Source organism: Polypterus senegalus, chromosome 11 (assembly GCF_016835505.1).
Source record: "Polypterus senegalus isolate Bchr_013 chromosome 11, ASM1683550v1, whole genome shotgun sequence".
NCBI lineage: Eukaryota > Metazoa > Chordata > Cladistia > Polypteriformes > Polypteridae > Polypterus > Polypterus senegalus.
In genome coordinates, this window is record NC_053164.1 from 77,852,255 (window position 1) to 77,872,219 (window position 19,965).

The following is a 19,965-nucleotide window of genomic DNA, read 5'->3' on the forward strand; positions in this document are numbered from 1 at the left end:
TTTTTAGAGGCGCGTCAGTATCTTCTAAGCAAACAGCCCCTCTGCTCACATCTCCTCCGTCAGGCGCAGAGAACGTCAGAGAGAGAGAGAGAGAGAGAGAGAGAGATTAAAGCAAACAATCAAAAATCAATACGCAGTGCTTTTCAAGCACCACGATAAGCGGCATTTCTTAGAGGTGCGTCTGTATCCACTAGGCAAACAGCTTCTGTGCAAACAGCACCTCTGCTCACACCCCCTCCGTCAGGCGCAGAGAATGTCAGAGAGGGTGAGATAGAGGCAGAGACGAGCAAACAATGAAGCGCCGCACGGGAAGCATATCTTATAGCATTGAGGAGTTTTAGTTAATATATAATACATGCTCTGATTGGGTAGCTTCTAAGCCATCCGCCAATAGCGTCCCTTGTATGAAATCAACTGGGCAAACAAATTGAGGAAGCATGTACCATAAATTAAAAGACCCATTGTCCGCAGAAATCCGCGAACCAGCGAAAAATCCATGATATATATTTAGATATGCTTACATTTAAAATCCGCGATAGAGTGAAGCCGTGAAAGTCGAAGCGCGATATAGGATTACTGTATTGCTTTGCAATACTTTTTATAATATGGATGTTGTTTATGTTAATTTAACTCTGGTTGACTGTTGTGGGTCTATTTGCACTTTTTTATAAGCTGCTCATCTTTGTTATTAAAAGTTGTTCAGGTGGTGTGATTTAATTTAATTGATTTGTGTGCGCGTCTCTGCGCGAAAACTGTTCTGGATGTTTATGTTAATTTAATTCTGTTTGACTGTTGTATTTGCACTTTTTTATAAACTGCTATTTGTTGCTAATAAAAGTTGTTAATATTGTTCTGCATGTTATTTTGTTATTGTTTCAGTATTAGTGTTTGATATTCAGTTTCTGAACGGTTTAGGCACAAGCCAACAGCTTGACCTACATGTAGATATTTTAAACATAATATAGTTCTTTGTACAATGTTTATATAACTATTTTGAAAATAAACAGTAATAAATACTAATAAAACAGTAGCACTTCTGGCTCTGGTTTTGCAATGCACGCACATACACATACACTCTCTCTTTCCTTAAAACACAACAGTTTTCAATAAATTAAATAAAGTTGCAATTGGGTTTATGTATTATGTAATCACACCAAACACACACTTTTTTTTTCTTTTCAGTTTCTATGAAAGTGAAGTTTTACTGGAAAAGCATCATGCAAATACCTGACCAGTACAGTATTCCTCAACAGGAGAATTTGTTGTACCATCATGATTAAATTACATTTTATTTTTATTTTTTTTAAATTCTGAAGTAAAGTTTGAAATTAGTTGTTATATTATGGGGAAATGTCCAGACTATTTTCCTTTTACAGCAAAACGAGTGGTTTCATTTGTGTGAAACTCCATTCTCCCTTTGCTAAGTAATATGCCAAGTTCATTTTAACTGAAAGTTCATTTCTTTTTGCATTCTTTTGTGCCTGGGAGCCTTTTACTACCGCAGATTCTTTGACACATTTGCTTTCAGCCAACACACTGTTACATCCTGTCGCATACCATTTGCCATATTGAATGTGCTGTTAGATTTTCACATTTGAAACTAAGTGATTCTGCCACAAAATTTGTTTTACTGGCTAAATTAGGCTTGCTTCAGCAGCACTTATACATTATAGCGTCTTCCTTCAGACTGTATAAAAGCCAGTTGACCTCTGATAGCCAACTAGTTTAGGACTTTCCTTTTTCCACCCCACTCGTACCTTTTGACTCGGAATGAAAGATACACCTTTCAGTCGCTGTTGATGTACTCTTGAATTTGCTGGTGCTTTCTGCCAAGCTTTTGAATTCCTTTGCATGTGACCATCCATCCATCCATCCTCTTCCGCTTATCTGAGATCAGCTTGCGGGGGCAGCAGCTTGAGCAGAGATGCCCAGACTTCCCACTCCCCAGCCATTTCTTCTACCTCTTCTGGGGGAATCCCAAGGTGTTCCCAGGCCAGCCGAGAGACACAGCCCCTCCAGCGTGTCCTGGGTCTTCCCCGGTGCTTCCTCCCGGTTAAAATGTGCCCAGAACGCGTCACTAGGAAGGCGTCCAGGAGGCATCCTGAACAGATGCTCGAGCGACCTTATCTGACTCCTCTCGATGCAGAGGAGCAGCAGCTCTACTCTGCATGATTGAGCTTCTCACCCTATCTTTAAGGGAAAGCCCAGACACCCTGTGGAGGAAACTCATTTCAGCCACTTGTATTTGTGCCTTTCGGTCACTACCCACAGCTCATGACCATAGGTGAGGGTAGGAACATAGAACAACTGGTAAATTGAAAGCCTTGCCTTACGGCTCAGCTCCTTTTTCACCACGACAGACTGATGCAGAGTCCGCATCACTGACACTGACACTGACACTGCACCGATCTGCCCGTCGATCTCCTGTTCCATTCTTCCCTCACTCGTGAACAAGACCCCGCGATACTTGAACTCCTCCACTTGGGGCAGGATCTCACTTCCAATCCTGAGAAGGCACTCCACCCTTTTCCGGCTGAGGACCATGGTCTTGGATTTGAGGGGCTGATTCCCATTCTAGCCACTTCACACTCGACTGTGAACCGATCCAGAGAGAGCTGAAGATCACGGACTGATGAAACAAAAAGCAGTGACCAAATCCTGAGCCCACCAAACCGGACCCTCTCAATGCCCTGATTGCGCCTAGAAATTCTGTCCATAAAAGTTAGGAGTCCAACTCTCACTGGAAACAGTTTCGACTTGCTGCTGGCAATGCGGACCAAGCTCTGACACCGGTTGTACAGGGACCGAACAGCCCTTATCTGGGGGTCTGGTACCCCATACTCTCGAAGCACCCCCAACAGGATTCCCTGAGGGACATGGTCGAACACCTTTTCCAAGTCTACAAAACACATGTAGACTGGTTGGTCAAACTCCCATGGACCCTCCAGGACCCTGCCAAGGGTGTAGAGCTGGTCCACTGTTCCACGACTAGAACAAAAACCACACTGTTCTTCCTGAATCCGAGGTTCAAATATCTGACGGACCCTCCTCTCCAGGACCTGAGAATAGACTTTTCCAGGGGGGCTGAAGCGTGTGATTCCTCTGTAGTTGGAACACACCCTCCGGTCCCCTTTCTTAAAGATGGGGACCACAACCATATTCTGCCAGTCCAGAGGCACTGTCCCTGATGTCCACGCGATGTTGCAGAGGCGTGTCAACCAAGACAGTCCTACAATATCCAGAGCCTTGAGGAACTCTGGGCGTATCTCATCCATCCCTGGGGCCCTGCCACCAAGGAGTTTTTTGGCCACCTCAGTGAGCTCTGTTCCAGGAATGGGAGAGCCCACCTCCGAGTCCCCAGCCTCTGCTTCCTCATTGGAAGGCATGTTAGTGGGATTGACAAGGTCTTTGAAGTACTCCCCCCACCGACCCACAACATCCCGAGTCGAGGTCAGCAGCGCACCATCCCCACCATATACAGTGTTGACACTGCACTGCTTCCCCCTCCTGAGACGCCGGATGGTGGACCAGAATCTTCTCGAAGCCATCCGGAAGTCGTTCTCCATGGCCTCCCCAAACTCCTCCCACTCCAGAGTTTTTGCCTCAGCATCCACCGAAGCTGCATTCTGCTTGGCCTGCCGGTACCTATTAGCTGCCTCCAGAGTCTAACAGGAAAAAGGGTCCAGTAGGACTCCTTCAGCTCGACAGCATTTCTCATCGCTGGTTTCCACCAACGTGTTCGGGGATTGCCGCCACGACAGGTACCGACCACCTGACGGACACAGCTTCGGTCAGTTGCCTCAACAATAGAGGCACGGAACATGGCCCATTCAAACTCGATGTCCCTCACCTTCCTCGGGACGTGGTCGAAGTTCTGCCGGAGGTGGGAGTTGAAGCTACTTCTGACAGGGGACTCTGCCAGACATTCCCAACAGACCCTCACAACATTTTTGGACCTACCAGGCCTAACTAGCATCCTCCCCCACCATCGAAGCCAACTCACCACTAGGTGGTGATCAGTTGAAAGCTCCGCCCCTCTCTTCACCTGAGTGTCCAAGACATGTGGCTGCAAGTCTGATGACATGACCAGGAAGTCAATAATCGAACTGAGGCCTAGGGTGTCCTGGTGCCAGGTGCACATATGAACACCCCTATGCTTAAACATGACGTTCGTTATGGACAATCCATGATGAGCACAGAAGTCCAATAACAAAACACCGCTCGGGTTCAGATTGGGGGGAGCTGTTCCTCCCAATCGCGCCCTTCCAGGTCTCACTGTCATTGCCCACATAAGCATTGAAGTCTCCCAGCAGAACGAGGGAGTCCCCAGAAGGTATGCCATCTAGCACCCCCTCCAGGGACATAAAAAAAGAGTGGGTATTCCAGACTGCTGTTCGGCACATACGCACAAACAACAGTTAGGACCCATTCCCCCACATGAAAGCGGAGGGAGGCTACCCTCTCATCTACTGGGGTAAACCCCAATGAACAGGCTCCAAGTTGGGGGGCAATAAGTATGCCCACACCTGCTCGGCACTTCTCACCGGGGGCAACTCCGGAGTGGTACAGAGTCCAGCCCCTCTCGAGGAGATTGGTTCCAGAGTCTAAGCTGTGCGTCGAGGTGAGCCCGACTATATCTAGCCGGAACAGGTCAGGCTCCTTCCCCTTCAGAGAGGTGACATCCCACATCCCAAGATCCAGCTTCTGTAGCTGAGGATCGGACCGCCAAAGTCCCCGCTTTTGGCCATCACCCAACTCACACTGCACCCAACCTCCTTGGTCCCTCCTACAGGTGGTGAGCCCATGGGAAGGGGGACCCACGTTGCTTCTTCGGTCTGTGCCCGGCCGAGCCCCATGGGTGCAGGTCCGGTCACCAGGTGCTCGCTTTCGAGCCCCATCTCCAGGCCTGGCTCCAGAAGGCGGCCCCCAGTGACCCGCGTCCGGGTGAGGAAAAACGCTGTCCAAAGTTTTTATTCTTCATGGTAGGTTTTATGAACCACTCTTGTTTGCCTTGGGTGACCCTACCAGGGGCATAAAGCCCCAGACAACAGAGCTCCTAGGATCATTGGGACACGCAAACCCCTCCACCACGATAAGGTGGCGGTTCGAGGAGGATATGCATATGACACTGGGAGAAAAAAAATTCTACTTGGACTGGTATTTAAGTTTGTTCTCCGCCATATTTTGTAAACATTTAAACACTAATGTTACACATGAATGCAAGCTTGTAATGCAGCACTATAAATTATCAGAGTGACCGCTGCACCAAAAAAAAAAAAATATGTGAAACTTTGCCTAATGGCACATATTTTTTTGGTTGCTTATTATAAAACTGTATTGCATGTGCTAGTGTTTTAATTGCTAATCCATTGTAGAGGGCTGGATTATGAATCAAATAAATCCTCATTTCAAACCAAAAGTCATGTCATTATGCGTAGCCTAGCAAACATTGTGTTCATCTTTATTACATAACGCTGAATTGACATTCAACTTACTGGGATGATGGCAAGTGTTACTCCTCCATGGAGCCTGTAACAGTATGTTCCTGGTTCAAATGTTTGTGCATCTGCGATGTGCTCTCCTACCATACAAAGTCAGACCTACACATTTTGCAACTCGCGCCCTTTTTTTTCCATCATTCAGAGTAAAGTGTTCCCGAACCTTGAAAGTCTTTAGTCACACTGTCATTTTCTGCCACTTGCTTACCATTTGCCTGTTTTCAAATGTGTTCACAGCTGAGAGAATTAGTGACACAATTGCAAGGCAAAATTGATTAAGCCTAATGACGTAATCAACTAATCGATGAAGATGATCGTTGGCACCATTTTTAATAATCGATTAATGCCAATTAGTTGTTGTAGCTCTAATTCTGAGCCAGTGTTAGTCTGGGGTAAAGAAAAATGGTTATTTGTTAAGATTGAAGATTTCATACCTAAACACAATCAAAGTCTTGTTGCCTTTGTTCACTGGGCGTTCTAGCCCTTACATCCATCTCTCTTTGTGCGTCCTATTGTCTTTATTCATTGGTCATTGCAGCCCTCTTATGGACGCAGGCTGACATTATGCCCAGGCATGGAGGCCGGGCTTTTTTGTTTTATCTATATAAATTCTGATATATCTCTCTATTATAAAAAAAAATCTTCGGGAGGGAGACGAGATGTGATCTTCTCGGAAGACAATCTGAAGTCCCGCAAGAGACACTTTAACTTGCTCCCAGCTCTTAAAATAACGACAAGCAAAACACGCATCTCACCAGCAGTAGAAAGCCAGCAGCCATGCATGTGTATAAAATAATTTGTATAATTTCCATTATTACAAAGAACAAAAGATATTTTGTTTTCTAAATGCCTTAAAAATATAATAATAATAATTTGAATGTAAGAAAAATAAGTGCTAACAAAACACTTGTAATTATAAAATATATATTCAGACAAACTTTCTACCCATTGGAAGTTCATTCCTTAATGATATGTCAATGTTTGTTAGGTTTTACTTTTATCAAGTAATATTTATCTGCAAAATACAATCGATTTCATGAGCATGAATAAATAGAGTTTGCTGTCTAATAAAACATTCTCCATTTATAGTTTGTTAATAGTGCTGCATTAGTATTGTGGCTACATGTACTCTATTAGTGTGCATTTCTAACAATATTAGGCCACTTAAGACACATTTGGCATGGCTTACTGTAAATTCATTTTGTGCTTACTAATTATTTTACCACATGGCCTGCTGAGACTGGGGAAAATGTAAACTATTATGGCATAACTATGTTGGTCACATTACAAAACTAAGCGCAGTATTGATAATTGAGTTTGCCAGCCGGTGGAAAGTGTAGGTACAGACTGATATGGTCTACTGTAGTACATTAGCCAAAAGTATTGTATAGACAGTTATGCACACTGGCAGACTGCTAAAGCTGGAATAGGAAACTATATATGAGAGAAGAGAAGTAGTAAAATCCTAAAGAAAGTTTTACTTTAAGTTGTTATGTAGACCACTGTTACTTGTTTACATCTCCTGTACTGCTTATGGCATTCAGCACTATTCTAAGATATATTAAATGTATATTTTATTTATTATTGTGTAGTAGCAAGAGATTAACAGAGATGAAGCAGTGATTAGCACAGCATCTTGAATTTGAATTTCCATGAACAGTAAAGTTTGTATGGAATCTGCATGTTTCCTTCACATGTACTGTACATGAGTTTGTCTCTGGGGGACTCTACTTCCAAATCCTACAACCTATTCACATTAAGTGTTGGTTGTGTCGTCTTTGATTTTCATTATTTGGACACAGTTAAGAGAACAAAAGCCACAGAAGAACTGAATATTAAAGAATAACATATACAGTAGAGTCTCACTTATCCAACATAAACAGGCCAGCAGAACGTCGAATAAGCGAAAATGTTGGATAATGGCAGGTGTTAAGAAAAAGCCTATTAAAGGTCAAACTATGTTATAATTTTACACATTACGAATCTAATAATCATGTTTTACAACAAAACAACAGAATAAATTAACTGAAAAAATGCACTTACAGTTACAGAATTGTCTGAAGTTAAATACAGTATGTATTGTACTTAAAAAGTTCAGTCCTGTGATGATTTAAAGACATTTTTGATCGTAGTTTGCTTTCCTGATGAGTACCGTTTCTTCGCTGTCAAGTCTCGCCATCTTTGCAGCATCATTATGTCGATTCCTGTAGCTGCTTCTTGTTGCTCAATGTAATTAATTGCAGTTTCTAGAGCTTTAACTCCGTCACTCATATAGTCAACATCCGTACAAGCGTATACTGTTTACTTACAGCATTGTGACTGCGTGTGTGTGTTTTTGTGCTGTGATGTGCGAGTCCCCGTCTTGCACCTGAAAACTCAAACCTGAGTCTCAGTACTTTTAGCAACAGCAGCTTTATTCAGCTTGAAACAGCAACAGCGCGGTTACTTATTGCAGCGGGATCTGCCATTCTCCTATACTCAGACATGGCAGTCAGGCAGGGTCAGGGGGAAGTAATACCGTGCCCTGCGCATTTATAATGTTCCTTGTATCACCCATCGACGGCAGGCGCTTATAGCATGTCCGCAATCTTTTCGGATTGGCTTTTATGGCGAACTGCTACAGCGCTGGGAGACTGCGATTGCTTTGGGACGCTCTTCCGCGTGTCGTCCTGTTGATGGAATCCCACCAGAGTTTAGAAACTCACTCACACCAGCCATGATTTTTTTCAAAGGTAAAGTGTAGGTTAATTTGTTTTATGTATTTTTACTTTATATTTAGTATTAATCATTTTTATATGAATAGTTTTGGGTTGTGGAACGAATCATCTGAGTTTCCATCATTTCTTATGGGGAAATTCGCTTTGATATACTGTACGAGTGCTTTGGACTGCAAGCACAGTTCCATAACAAATTATGCTCGCAAACCGAGGTTCCACTGTAATTAGCTGCGGTAGAGTCAGAAGCAACAAAAAATAGACTACGCTCACGCTCGCAACTTGCAGTTCTTGTTGCCGATTGTTGCTTTTTTTTTTTTTTGCGGTGTAACGTCGGATAATATGGAATGTTGGAAAAGCGAAGGTAGGATAAGAGAGACTCTACTGTTTCATAAACAGGTTACTCTTGAATGTTACAAATGCTGAAAAAAATGCAGTTCTTTTAATATTTATTTAAGTGATAAAGTTTGTAAATGTGTAAGGAGTTTGTTAGAAACAGGAATGAATCAGATGTTTGATGTCTAGGACCAAGCTTGGGAACCAATGATTAAGAGAGCACAGTAAATTTTGCACAGCAATAGTTATAAAGTACCTTTGGACCAGGTTGTTGTTTTTAACTCTTCAGGGTTCAATATTGTTGCTTGATAACTAAAATCATCTTAGTTTGGCTTTTTTTTTTTTTTTTTTTCCTCCATGGACATTTTTCACATCATGTGCTAATGTGTAGCATTGGTAACAGTCGGCTTCTTTCCATCAACCCATCCATTATCCAACCCGCTATATCCCAACACAGGGTTACAGGGGTCTGCTGGAGCCAATCCCAGCCAACACAGGCGTAAGATAGGAACAAATCCCGGGCAGGGCACTAGCCCACCACGGCACACACACACACACACCAAGCACACACAAGGGACAATTTGGGATTTCCAATGCACCTGTCCGGCATGTCTTTGGACCGTGGGAGGAAACCTAAGCACCCAGAGGAAACCCACGCAGGCACAGGGAGAACATGCAAACTCCACACCGGGAGGACCAAAGGAAGCGAAGCCAGGAGCCAGGTCTCCTGTCATAATTTATTTTGTTCCATTCTGCATAAAAATATGAGATTCATTTTTTTTGGTCACCCCTACAAAGTGCATGGGATAAGTACATATTTAAAAACAAAAATGCCATTTTTGGAATTATTCCTTTAACATAGTTACATATTTTATATAAAGAGTAAAAGGTTTCACCTTAGAAACAAAAGTAACACATAGGCAATGCATGGCATAATCTTTATTTTTCATGGCATGGCCAAAGCCCTGTCGTGAAGTTAAGCCTTAACACTGAATCAGAAACAAAGCAGGAACAGGCCCAAAAGCCAGAGATAAAGAATGAGTTGCTGTTGCTGGGTTCCAGTGGAGGAACTGATAGACAGAATGTGTGATCTAAATCAGGAGTGTCGAACTGAATTTATTGAGGACCAATGCTAACTCACATTTCACTTGAAACTGTCTTCACCCTTTATCAGCTTGTCTCTTCTTGGACATCACAGCTTGTCTGGAAAGCTCCTAGCAGCCACAAGACCAAAATCAGCACTGAGTAGGAAAAATGAATGTCAGAGCCAGGGCTCTAGTGTTGTTGAAGCCCTAGGCAAAACTATAAATGGCACCCCAAAGCCAATGTCAGTCTTGCTACCTTTTTATTAATCTACTATCAGGTCTAGTGTAATTTATTGTCATACCATCCATAACACAGTATTTCATTATACTGTACAGTGACATGAAATAACGTTCCCCAGGACCAGGTGCAACATACACACTTAAACACAGGGCAGTGCAAGACAAGACCTAAACTATATTATAGATTATAAAATATATATATTATACTAGCAGAATACCCGCACTTCGCAGCGGAGAAGTAGTTTGTTAAAGAAGTTATGAAAAAGAAAAGGAAAAATTTTAAAATTAACGTAACATGATTGTTAATGAATAATGATTGTTATATATATATATATATATATATATATATATATATATATATATATATATATATATATATATATATATATATATATATATATATATATATATATATATATATATATATATATAGCAAAATACCAGCTTGGCGGAGAAGTAAAAAGAAAAGGAAACATTTTAATAATAACATAACATGATTGACAATGTAATTGTTTTGTCATTGTCATGAGTGTTGCTGGCATATACCTGTATGTGTATATGTGTGTGTATATATATATATATATATATATATATATATATATATATATATATGTGTGTGTGTGTGTACATATATACACACACAAATATACTGTACTATGGGGTGCCAAACAGGCAAATACATTGATTTTGTGAATATATAAAGTCGGCGTCAGAATATATAAGTCAAAACTTGAACATATAAAGTAATTCCCGAATATATAAAGTCAAAACTTGAATATATAAAGTCACTGTCGGAATATATAAAGTCAAAACTTGAATATATAAAGTCAGTGTCTGTATACATAAACTCAAAACTTTTTTCTGAATATATAAAGTCAGCGCTGGAATATATAAATTCAAAACTTGAATATATAAAGTCAGCGTCGGTATATATAAAGTCATTCCTGATTATATAAAGTCAACATCGGAGTATATAAACTCACTCCTGAATATATAAAGTGAAAGTCAAAATCTATTGATTGAAACGACCCTGAACTGAACTAAGTTAACAAAAACGTATTCAGAAAAATAAATTAAAAAAACACTGTTCGGTTAATGTTTTGTAAATGATGCATGTGCCCTGCCCAGGACTGGTTCCTGCCTTGCGCCCAGTGTTGGCTGGGATTGGCTCCAGCAGACCCCCGTGACCCTGTGGTCGGATTCAACGGGTTGAGTTTTGGAAAGTTATAGCATTCTTATTATTTTCGTTGTAGGAGCTGAGAGAGCGGGTTTTGCGAGGAAAGTACAGAATACCTTTTTACATGTCAACAGACTGTGAAAATCTTCTGAAGAAATTCCTTATCCTTAACCCAGCCAAGCGGGGAAGCTTAGAGGTGAGGAGATGATTTTTTTTTTATTATTATTTAAAAAAAAAAAAAAAAAGTTTATTTGTCCTTTCTGAAAAGATTAATACAAAGATAAATACTATATCTTAATTTCTAGTGAAATAGAGGTTTTTATTCTCAATAAGTAAGTGGCAAAAGATGACTTACTTTTTTTTTTCTTCCCCTTAAGCAGCAAATAATGAAAGATCGATGGATGAATGTTGGACATGAAGACGAGGAACTAAAACCCTATATGGAACCCCCTCCTGATTACAAAGACCCCAAAAGGACAGGTTTGTAACACCTGTTAAATTATTAATTCATTTTTGTGATTTGTCTCCAGTCATGTTTACTTGTTTATGTAAATATAAAATTATTCGAGAACCAATTGCACAGTGATAAAATTTGATAGCGAACAGTAATTAATACTTTTAAGTTAAAATTATATAGCAAATGAGTGACAATTTTACAATAAATGAAAATCACCTTTATAGTGCCTAGCTTGTCGATTCAAATTGGCCTTTAAATTTTTGTGTCATTAGTTATTGCAAATGTTTGTTTTTTGATATTTTTTCTAGAAATTATTATACATACATAATTCTAGAGTGTCTATTTCCTTCTCTGGTTTTCACTGTGTCTGTTAATTTTTTTTTTCATAAAAATTATTTCTGGATTTTCAATGTAAATTTCACAATTTTTGATAAACAATGAGAAATGTGAAAGTTATAATGACACAGACTAATATCAAATCTCTGTATATAAAGAAACACTTTTTAGTAAACCTTCATCCTAACCAGACAGGGACTATTAAGTATTTCAAACAGATGCACTGTATATTTTTGGAAGATGGTATACATGAAGTTCTGGTTACAAACTTTGGCAGAAATCCTCTAGGTTACAGCAGTGTTAGCCACCAGCTTTTATGGTGGCCAGCAGAGCTGAAAAATCATTTTAAGTTTTTAAGTTTTAGTTGCTTTTTTATTTTTATATAAAAATACTTTGAGGTACAATGAATAAATAAATAGTGAATTCTAGGCTCTACTATCTAGGTGTATTATATGTTGATATCTGTTTCTTGATTCATATAATAAGCAATCAAAGATTCTACTTTTTTATGAAAATAAACAGCAGAAGAAACATATTTTGTGTCTATGTCATTGCTCTATACAGTACACTAACCAAAAAATATTTTTTTTAATCTTTTTTTGAATTTATTAAAAGAATGTAATATTCCATGCAATCAAGTAAAACTTAACAAAACTAAATTCAAATCAACCCTCACTCATGCCAAAAAAATAATTTCTAGCTAATCTGACTATTGTTTTTAGTTTGTTTTGTGTGATGAAATAAGGTTTGAGGTTACTTTTAATGCATAACTTGTCAAATTCAGGTAGCAAAGGGATCTTTAAATTGTCCCTATAGGAGCTAACAGTTTAACACTAGAATCCCTGAGGCCTACGAAAATATTCGTACTAAATAATATACCGTTACATGTAATATATTCATTTCATGTGTTTTCTGTGTCAACAACGATCTGTGTAAATGTAGAATGACAGGAAATGCGAGGCAAGAAGTGTTTAACACATAGCTAGAACAAAAAATTTTCCTGTACAGTAGAACCTCGAGTAATGACCGTAATTCGTTCCAAAACTCTGGTCGCAACCAAATTTGGTCGTGACCCGAAGTAATTTCCCCCATAGGATTGTATGTACATACAATTAATCCATTCCAGACCGTACAAACTGTATGTAAATATATTTTTTTAAAGATTTTTAAGCACAAAATTAGTTAATTATACCATAGAATGCACAGTGTAATAGTAAACTAAATATAAAAACATTGAATAACACTGAGAAAACCTTGAACAGAGAAAACTTAACATTCACGCTACAGCCTTACGAACCACTCACTGTAAACACTTTTTTTAAATGAGTTTTAAGCACAGGAGAAAAAAATGAACATTTGAAAAATCCATAATTTATACAGAAACTAACCATAAACAACCAAGAAAAGTAACATTGCAAGAATTCACGCTATAGCCTTACGAAATGCTCAGTGTCAGCACTTTTTTTAATGAGTTTTAAGCACAGGGAAAAAAATGAACAAATGAACCAAGAAAAGTAACCTTGCATGAATCAAGTTCTGGCATGGAGGAAGTGGGTGGAGAGGAGATTACAGTTTTGAGGTTAAGTACCTCTGCGCGATGCACGTCTGACCATGAACAATGTACTGTACAGGGAGAGACTGAACACATGCGTAAATGACCGGTGCTTTCGAACCGGAAGGGAAATGAAATAGAGCACAAAGAGTTCATAGCAAATGCACAGGGAGAGATTGAACACATGCGGAAATCATCAGCACATTTTTGTGAAAAGAATGGAGACAAACATCAGCTCGGAGAGGGAGAGGCAAGTTCGTTGTACCCATGAACGTCACTGATGGAATAAAACTGAATATATCTGTCTATTATAATAAAAAAAATTCTGTGATGAGACTTTTTAGAATATTTTTTCAAATACAGAGAGTTGAACCATGCACACGGTAATCTCACCTTTGATTCGTGTGAATGCTTTTGACAGACACATTTTCTACTCTCTCAGCACTTATAAGTTTTAACGTTTTCCTCACTTTAAATTCACAATTAAAGAAGACGTATTATGTCAAAATCTTATTAAAACATTTCATCACAAAGGGTTATCAACAGAAAAATGAGTACACAGGCAATCCTAGCACCGATAAACAATGAAGTCAAACGAATTAATGGCAAAAATGTCAATCAGTTACACAGCAAATTGGTTAAATGCGTATCAATAGACTATGCTGAAACAGTTGGTGGTGCGGAAGATGAGAACAACTTACAATATCCCGTGGAATATCTACATCCGTTAACACCATCCGGTCTTCCACCGACCGAGTTACTGTTGAAAGAAGACTGTATCGTAATGTTATTGTGTAATTTCTGTATGAGTGATGGGCTGTGCAGTAGTACAAGATTAGTTGTTTTCAAAATTGGTCGAACAATTCTGATGTAAAATTTTAACAGGAGACAAGAAAGGTAATGTAGTACATCTTCCGCGGAAAGCATTACACAACAAAAGTTTTACAGTAAAAGTGTAAGTTCAAAAAGTATTTCCATGTTAATTTGAAAGATAAACAGAAAGAAATTGTATTACGCAATGATTAACTCTAACGCAATATGAAACATAATTTTTTTTTCAAATTACATTTTACTCTTTTTTAATATGGTTAATATGTAATGTAAAGTAGTTCTATTATGCATATGTAACAATTCCCATGAAAATAAAAATCTGTTTAAATTGTACACCCGCATCTCCATACGCCATTGACAGAACCGCAAAGAGGCTAGCGCAGGTGCGGGGGTTGTCAAGCGAAGCGATAAGGGGACAAAGCCCCCTAGAAGAAAAACTTTTACAAGTAGCAAACATTTTCACCGGGTGTTACAAACTCCAATCAAATGTATGTTTTTATTATATAATATTAACAATAATAGTAGCTCACTATTAAAAATGTAAATGCGGGTAGGACAGCAGTTCTTACCTCTGCACCACTCAATCAGACACTTCCAGTTTTTGTCAATTGATAGTTGGGTTTAATTTTTTACACATTGACAGCAACATGTAGATTAAATAATTTCCTTTTCTTTGGTTACGGTATATTCTTGAATAAAAGCACACTTGTTTTGTTATACCTTTTGTGAAAGTGTTTATTTGATATTTGGAGTTTGGATACATTATACACTTCACGTCAACATTTTTTCCTTATTACTATATTATAAAAAATATTTCTGTTTTAGTTATGTGTTCAACATTTCGTGACTCTTTCTGTATTTACTGTCATTGTACATTTACCAAGATCGTTGTAGACACAGAACACACATGAAATGTATGTATTCCAAATAATATATTAATTACCCCTTTCAATTCCAGACACCTTCAGACTTTGTGTCTGACTTGACTTCAGCTGCCTCGGTGTGGTATGAGAAAGCAGGCTGCTTGTGCTGATTGACACATTTGCAAAACAAAGATGCTGATGAAAAGGCGCGAGTGAATTTAAGATGGCCTGGTATTATGAATATTTTCATAGGCTTCAGGGATTCTAGTGTTAAATGGCTTTCACTTGAAGCTTTCCACAGCATGCAAAAGGAGCTTATTTTCACAATAGCCTAAATCTCAATTAATGAGTTCAGATAAATAGTGCTCAGTAACTAGTCAAGGCACCTAATACTTTCTACAGGGTGGGCCATTTATATGGATACACCTCAATAAAATGGGAATGGTTGGTGATATTAACTTCCTGTTTGTGGCACATTAGTATATGTGAGGGGGGAAACTTTTCAAGATGGGTGGTGACCATGGTGGCCATTTGGAAGTAGGCCATTTTGGATCCAACTTTTGTTTTTTCAATAGGAAGAGGGTCATGTGACACATCAAACTTATTGGGAATTTCACAAGAAAAACAATGGTGTGCTTGGTTTTAACGTAACTTTATTCTTTCATGAGTTATTTACAAGTTTCTGACCACTTATAAAATGTGTTCAATGTGCTGCCCATTGTGTTGGATTGTCAATGCAACCCTCTTCTCCCACTCTTCACACACTGATAGCAACACCGCAGGATAAATGCTAGCACAGGCTTCCAGTATCCGTAGTTTCAGGTGCTGCACATCTCGTATCTTCACAGCATAGACAATTGCCTTCAGATGACCCCAAAGATAAAAGTCTAAGGGGGTCAGATCGGGAGACCTTGGGGGCCATTCAACTGGCGCACGACGACTAATCCACTTTCCAGGAAACTGTTCATCTAGGAATGCTCGGACCTGACACCCATAATGTGGTGGTGCACCATCTTGCTGGAAAAACTCAGGGAACGTGCCAGCTTCAGTGCATAAAGAGGGAAACACATCATCATGTAGCAATTTCGCATATCCAGTGGCCTTGAGGTTTCCATTGATGAAGAATGGCCCCACTATCTTTGTACCCCATATACCACACCATACCATCAATTTTTTGTTCCAACAGTCTTGGAGGGATCTATCCAATGTGGGTTAGTGTCAGACCAATAGCGGTGGTTTTGTTTGTTAACTTCACCATTCACATAAAAGTTTGCCTCATCACTGAACAAAATCTTCTGCGTAAACTGAGGGTCCTGTTCCAATTTTTGTTTTGCCCATTCTGCAAATTCAGTGCGCCGATCTGGGTCATCCTCATTGAGATGCTGCAGTAGCTGGAGTTTGTAAGGGTGCCATTTGTGAGTAGCTAATATCCGCCAAAGGAATGTTCGACTAATGCCACTCTCCAGTGACATGCGGCAAGTGCTACGCTGTGGGCTCTTGCTGAATGAAGCTAGGACAGCCACTGATGTTTCTTCATTAGTGACAGTTTTCATGCGTCCACATTTTGGCAAATCCAACACTGAACCAGTTTCACGAAACTTAGCAAGCAGTTTGCTAACTGTAGCATGGGAGATGGGTGGTCTCGTAGGGTGTCTTGCATTGAAATCTGCTGCAATGACCCGGTTACTGCGTTCACCAGACATCAACACAATTTCTATCCTCTCCTCACGTGTTAACCTCTGCGACATGTCAATGGCTGTAAACAAAGAGAAACTTGTAAATAACTCATGAAAGAATAAAGTTACGTTAAAACCAAGCACAACATTGTTTTTCTTGTGACTTTCCCAATAAGTTTGATGTGTCACATGACCCTCTTCCTATTGAAAAAACAAAAGTTGGATCCAAAATGGCCGACTTCCAAATGGCCACCATGGTCACCACCCATCTTGAAAAGTTTCCCCCCTCACATATACTAATGTGCCACAAACAGGAAGTTAATATCACCAACCATTCCCATTTTATTGAGGTGTATCCATATAAATGGCCCACCCTGTAGAAAGTATTAGGTGCCTTGACTAGTTACTGAGCACTATTTAAATGGCCCACCCTGTAGAATGCAATTCAGCAAGCCACAGTCAAACTATAATTATTTTGGCCTTTTCTGTTCATACAATACAGTGCATTGGAAGAGCTCTCATTGTGGGAAGTTGTACGCAGATTGGGATCTTCGTTTTATTAATTTGCTGCTGCCTGTTGGCAGACATTATTATGATATTAAACCAAGGAGGCATTGTACTCTTCGTAAACAGATGATACAACTCACCTAAGCTGAAACTTAATTTTGAGTTTGTGAAATGACACAGACTTCTTGAATTTGGGTAGGACAAATAAATATGCATTTTACATGTCTGCTTTAAGAACAGAGTTTGTTCAGATGCCTTTAAGTTTAGGAAAGCTGCTAATAGATTCACACATCCACTTTAATAGTCACATCTCACGTTAACCATAGTGCTACTTGTGCTCAAATGGTTGTATTACTAGCTGCTTATGTACATAAGACTTGATTTAGGATTACAGATGGCCAAGGATATGGTTCTGTTTACTGTTTGAAGAGGCAAAGTTAATCGTTCATGAAAATTATGTACTATTAGTATATTACATTACAGAAAATTTGATTCCTGTAGCATTTCAAGCATACCTAAAATGTCAGGATGAAAATGCAAAGGACAGTGGTGGCATGCGATCACCCCCACTTCTTACTGAAGTGACCATTTGATTGAAAGTTTATGTGGTTTAATATTTAATTGACTGTCTTATTGCTCTGTTATAGGGGAAGCTACTGCAATTAATGTATTTCATTTTGTGCTGTTGCTTTCAGTTTTAAGGAGAAGTGCTACTAATATTGCAATAATAAAAAGACATGTATGTTTATTTGTGGTAAAGTAAATTATACCCATTTATGTTCAAGTGCATTTTGAAAAAAGGCGATTTAAATATTTTTTCTTCTTGTATTATGGTCATTTCATGGAGTTTTGGATGTAAAGATTCACCTGACAGAGCTCATTTTGATAGTTTCAATATAAAATGTGTATGGGTGACACTCACTATCTAAATCATTTGACCTTGTAATTCTTATATAGTGACAGAAATTAAAAAAAGAAACTAAGTTACAACCAAAAAAAGAAACACTGAGTTTTGTTTCCATTGTGAACTGAAGAACATAATACTTAATGACATTCTTTTTCAGAATTAATTACATACGTTTCTTATATAAAGAATAAGTAAGTTTTAAAGCTTTTTTTTTTCTACAGTGTGACCTTGATACCTATAATAAAATGTAAAAATGGGCTAATTATTTTTTAGAATGTATAAAAGATGCTTCACTTTAGAATGCATCTTCATGTGGCAAATTAATACATACTATGATTGGGGAGAAATAATATTAAACTGGAAAAGTTACCTAACGTATCCTTAATTGAAGGTTTTGTTTTTTTTTTTTTTTTTTTTTGTGTATATGATTGTGTCCTTTAATTCTCTGTCATTCTGAATAACACATGTTTCATTTCAAAAGGTTCCTGGCTCAGTGCATTCATGAATTGGGAGAAATTGGATCTAGAAAGGCAGTCATTGCTTAATTTTCTAATGATCTATGTTGTAATTGAAGGATGTTAACAACAACAAAAACAACATTTATTTATATAGCACATTTTCATACAAAAAGTAGTTCAAAGTGCTTTACATAATGAAGTAAAGAAAATAAAAGACAAAATAAGAAATTAAAATAAGACGACAATAGTTAACATAGAAAAGGAGTAAGGTCCGATGGCCTGGCTGGACAGAAAAAACAAAAAAAAAACTCCAGACGGCTGGAGAAAAAAAAAGTAAAAATAAATAAATAAATAAATAAATAAATAAGAATTCAGGGTCTTTATTTTATATAGAGCCATTCATACAGTACACCATCATAAAGCAAGCATGGCTTGTAAGTAAATAGTTTTGAACAAACATTCTTTTTAATTGAAAATATAAAAATTGTGGATGTGGTTGTCAGTATGTCTGTAACCTTTTTGGGAATGGTATTGCTGGATGGTGCCTTGAAAGTGTTTTCAATGTAATCAATGATCAGGAAGCATTGCAAACCATTGAGGGAAGATATATGTGGTTTGTGGTTCTAAATATATATGTATATATACACTGCTGACAAAAATTAAAGGAACACTTTTTTTATTGGGCCTGGCATGAAATCAGTTAAACCTGTCTGATAATTTTCTGGTTGGTTAAGCAGCTGAGGTCATTGTTAATCACTTTCAGCTGTATTGGTGTTCATGGATTTAACGACAGGTGCACTAAAGTGGCAACAATTAGAAAACCCTCAAAACAGGACTGGTTTTACATGTGGAGGTCATTTCAAGTTTCTCCCTCTTGATCTTTTTTGGTTGGTTTTCCACTTGTGCTAGTTTTGGCTTGAGCAATCATCTCTACTGGCAGTATGAGGCGATTCCTTAACCCTACAGAAGTCGCACAGGTTGTCCAACTTCTCCAGGATGGCACATCCACACGTGCTGCAGCAAGAAGGTTTAATGTGTCTCCCAGCACAATCTCCAGAACATGGAGGAGATTTCAGGAGACTGGCTGCTGTTCTCGGAGAGCTGGACAGGGCCGTAGAAGGTCCTCAATCCATCAGCAGGACCGATACCTGCTCCTTTGTTCAAGGCGGAACAGGCTGAGCACTGCTCGTGCCCTACAGAATGACCTCCAGAGGGCCACTGGTGTGAATGTCTCTACCCAAACAATCAGGAACAGACTTCATGAAGATGGCCTGAGGGCCCGACGTCCTGTAGTGGGCCCTGTGCTCACTGCCCAGCACCGTGGAGCT

The 19,965-nt window shown here is 39.0% G+C and overlaps 1 protein-coding gene across 12 annotated transcripts in view; it reads left to right on the forward strand.

The window, feature by feature from the left end:
* The window catches only part of mark2b (MAP/microtubule affinity-regulating kinase 2b), a 290,583-nt gene that overhangs the window by 193,100 nt on the left and 77,518 nt on the right, over nt 1-19,965 (forward strand). For 7 of the 12 annotated variants that reach the window (XM_039769082.1, XM_039769085.1, XM_039769090.1 and 4 more), the window contains exons 9-10: nt 11,127-11,246; nt 11,428-11,530. In XM_039769082.1, coding sequence (XP_039625016.1) covers nt 11,127-11,246; nt 11,428-11,530 — 223 coding nt within the window. The remainder of the gene's footprint in view (nt 1-11,126; nt 11,247-11,427; nt 11,531-19,965) is intronic. The other 5 variants (XM_039769083.1, XM_039769091.1, XM_039769092.1 and 2 more) reach the window with 1 other exon arrangement.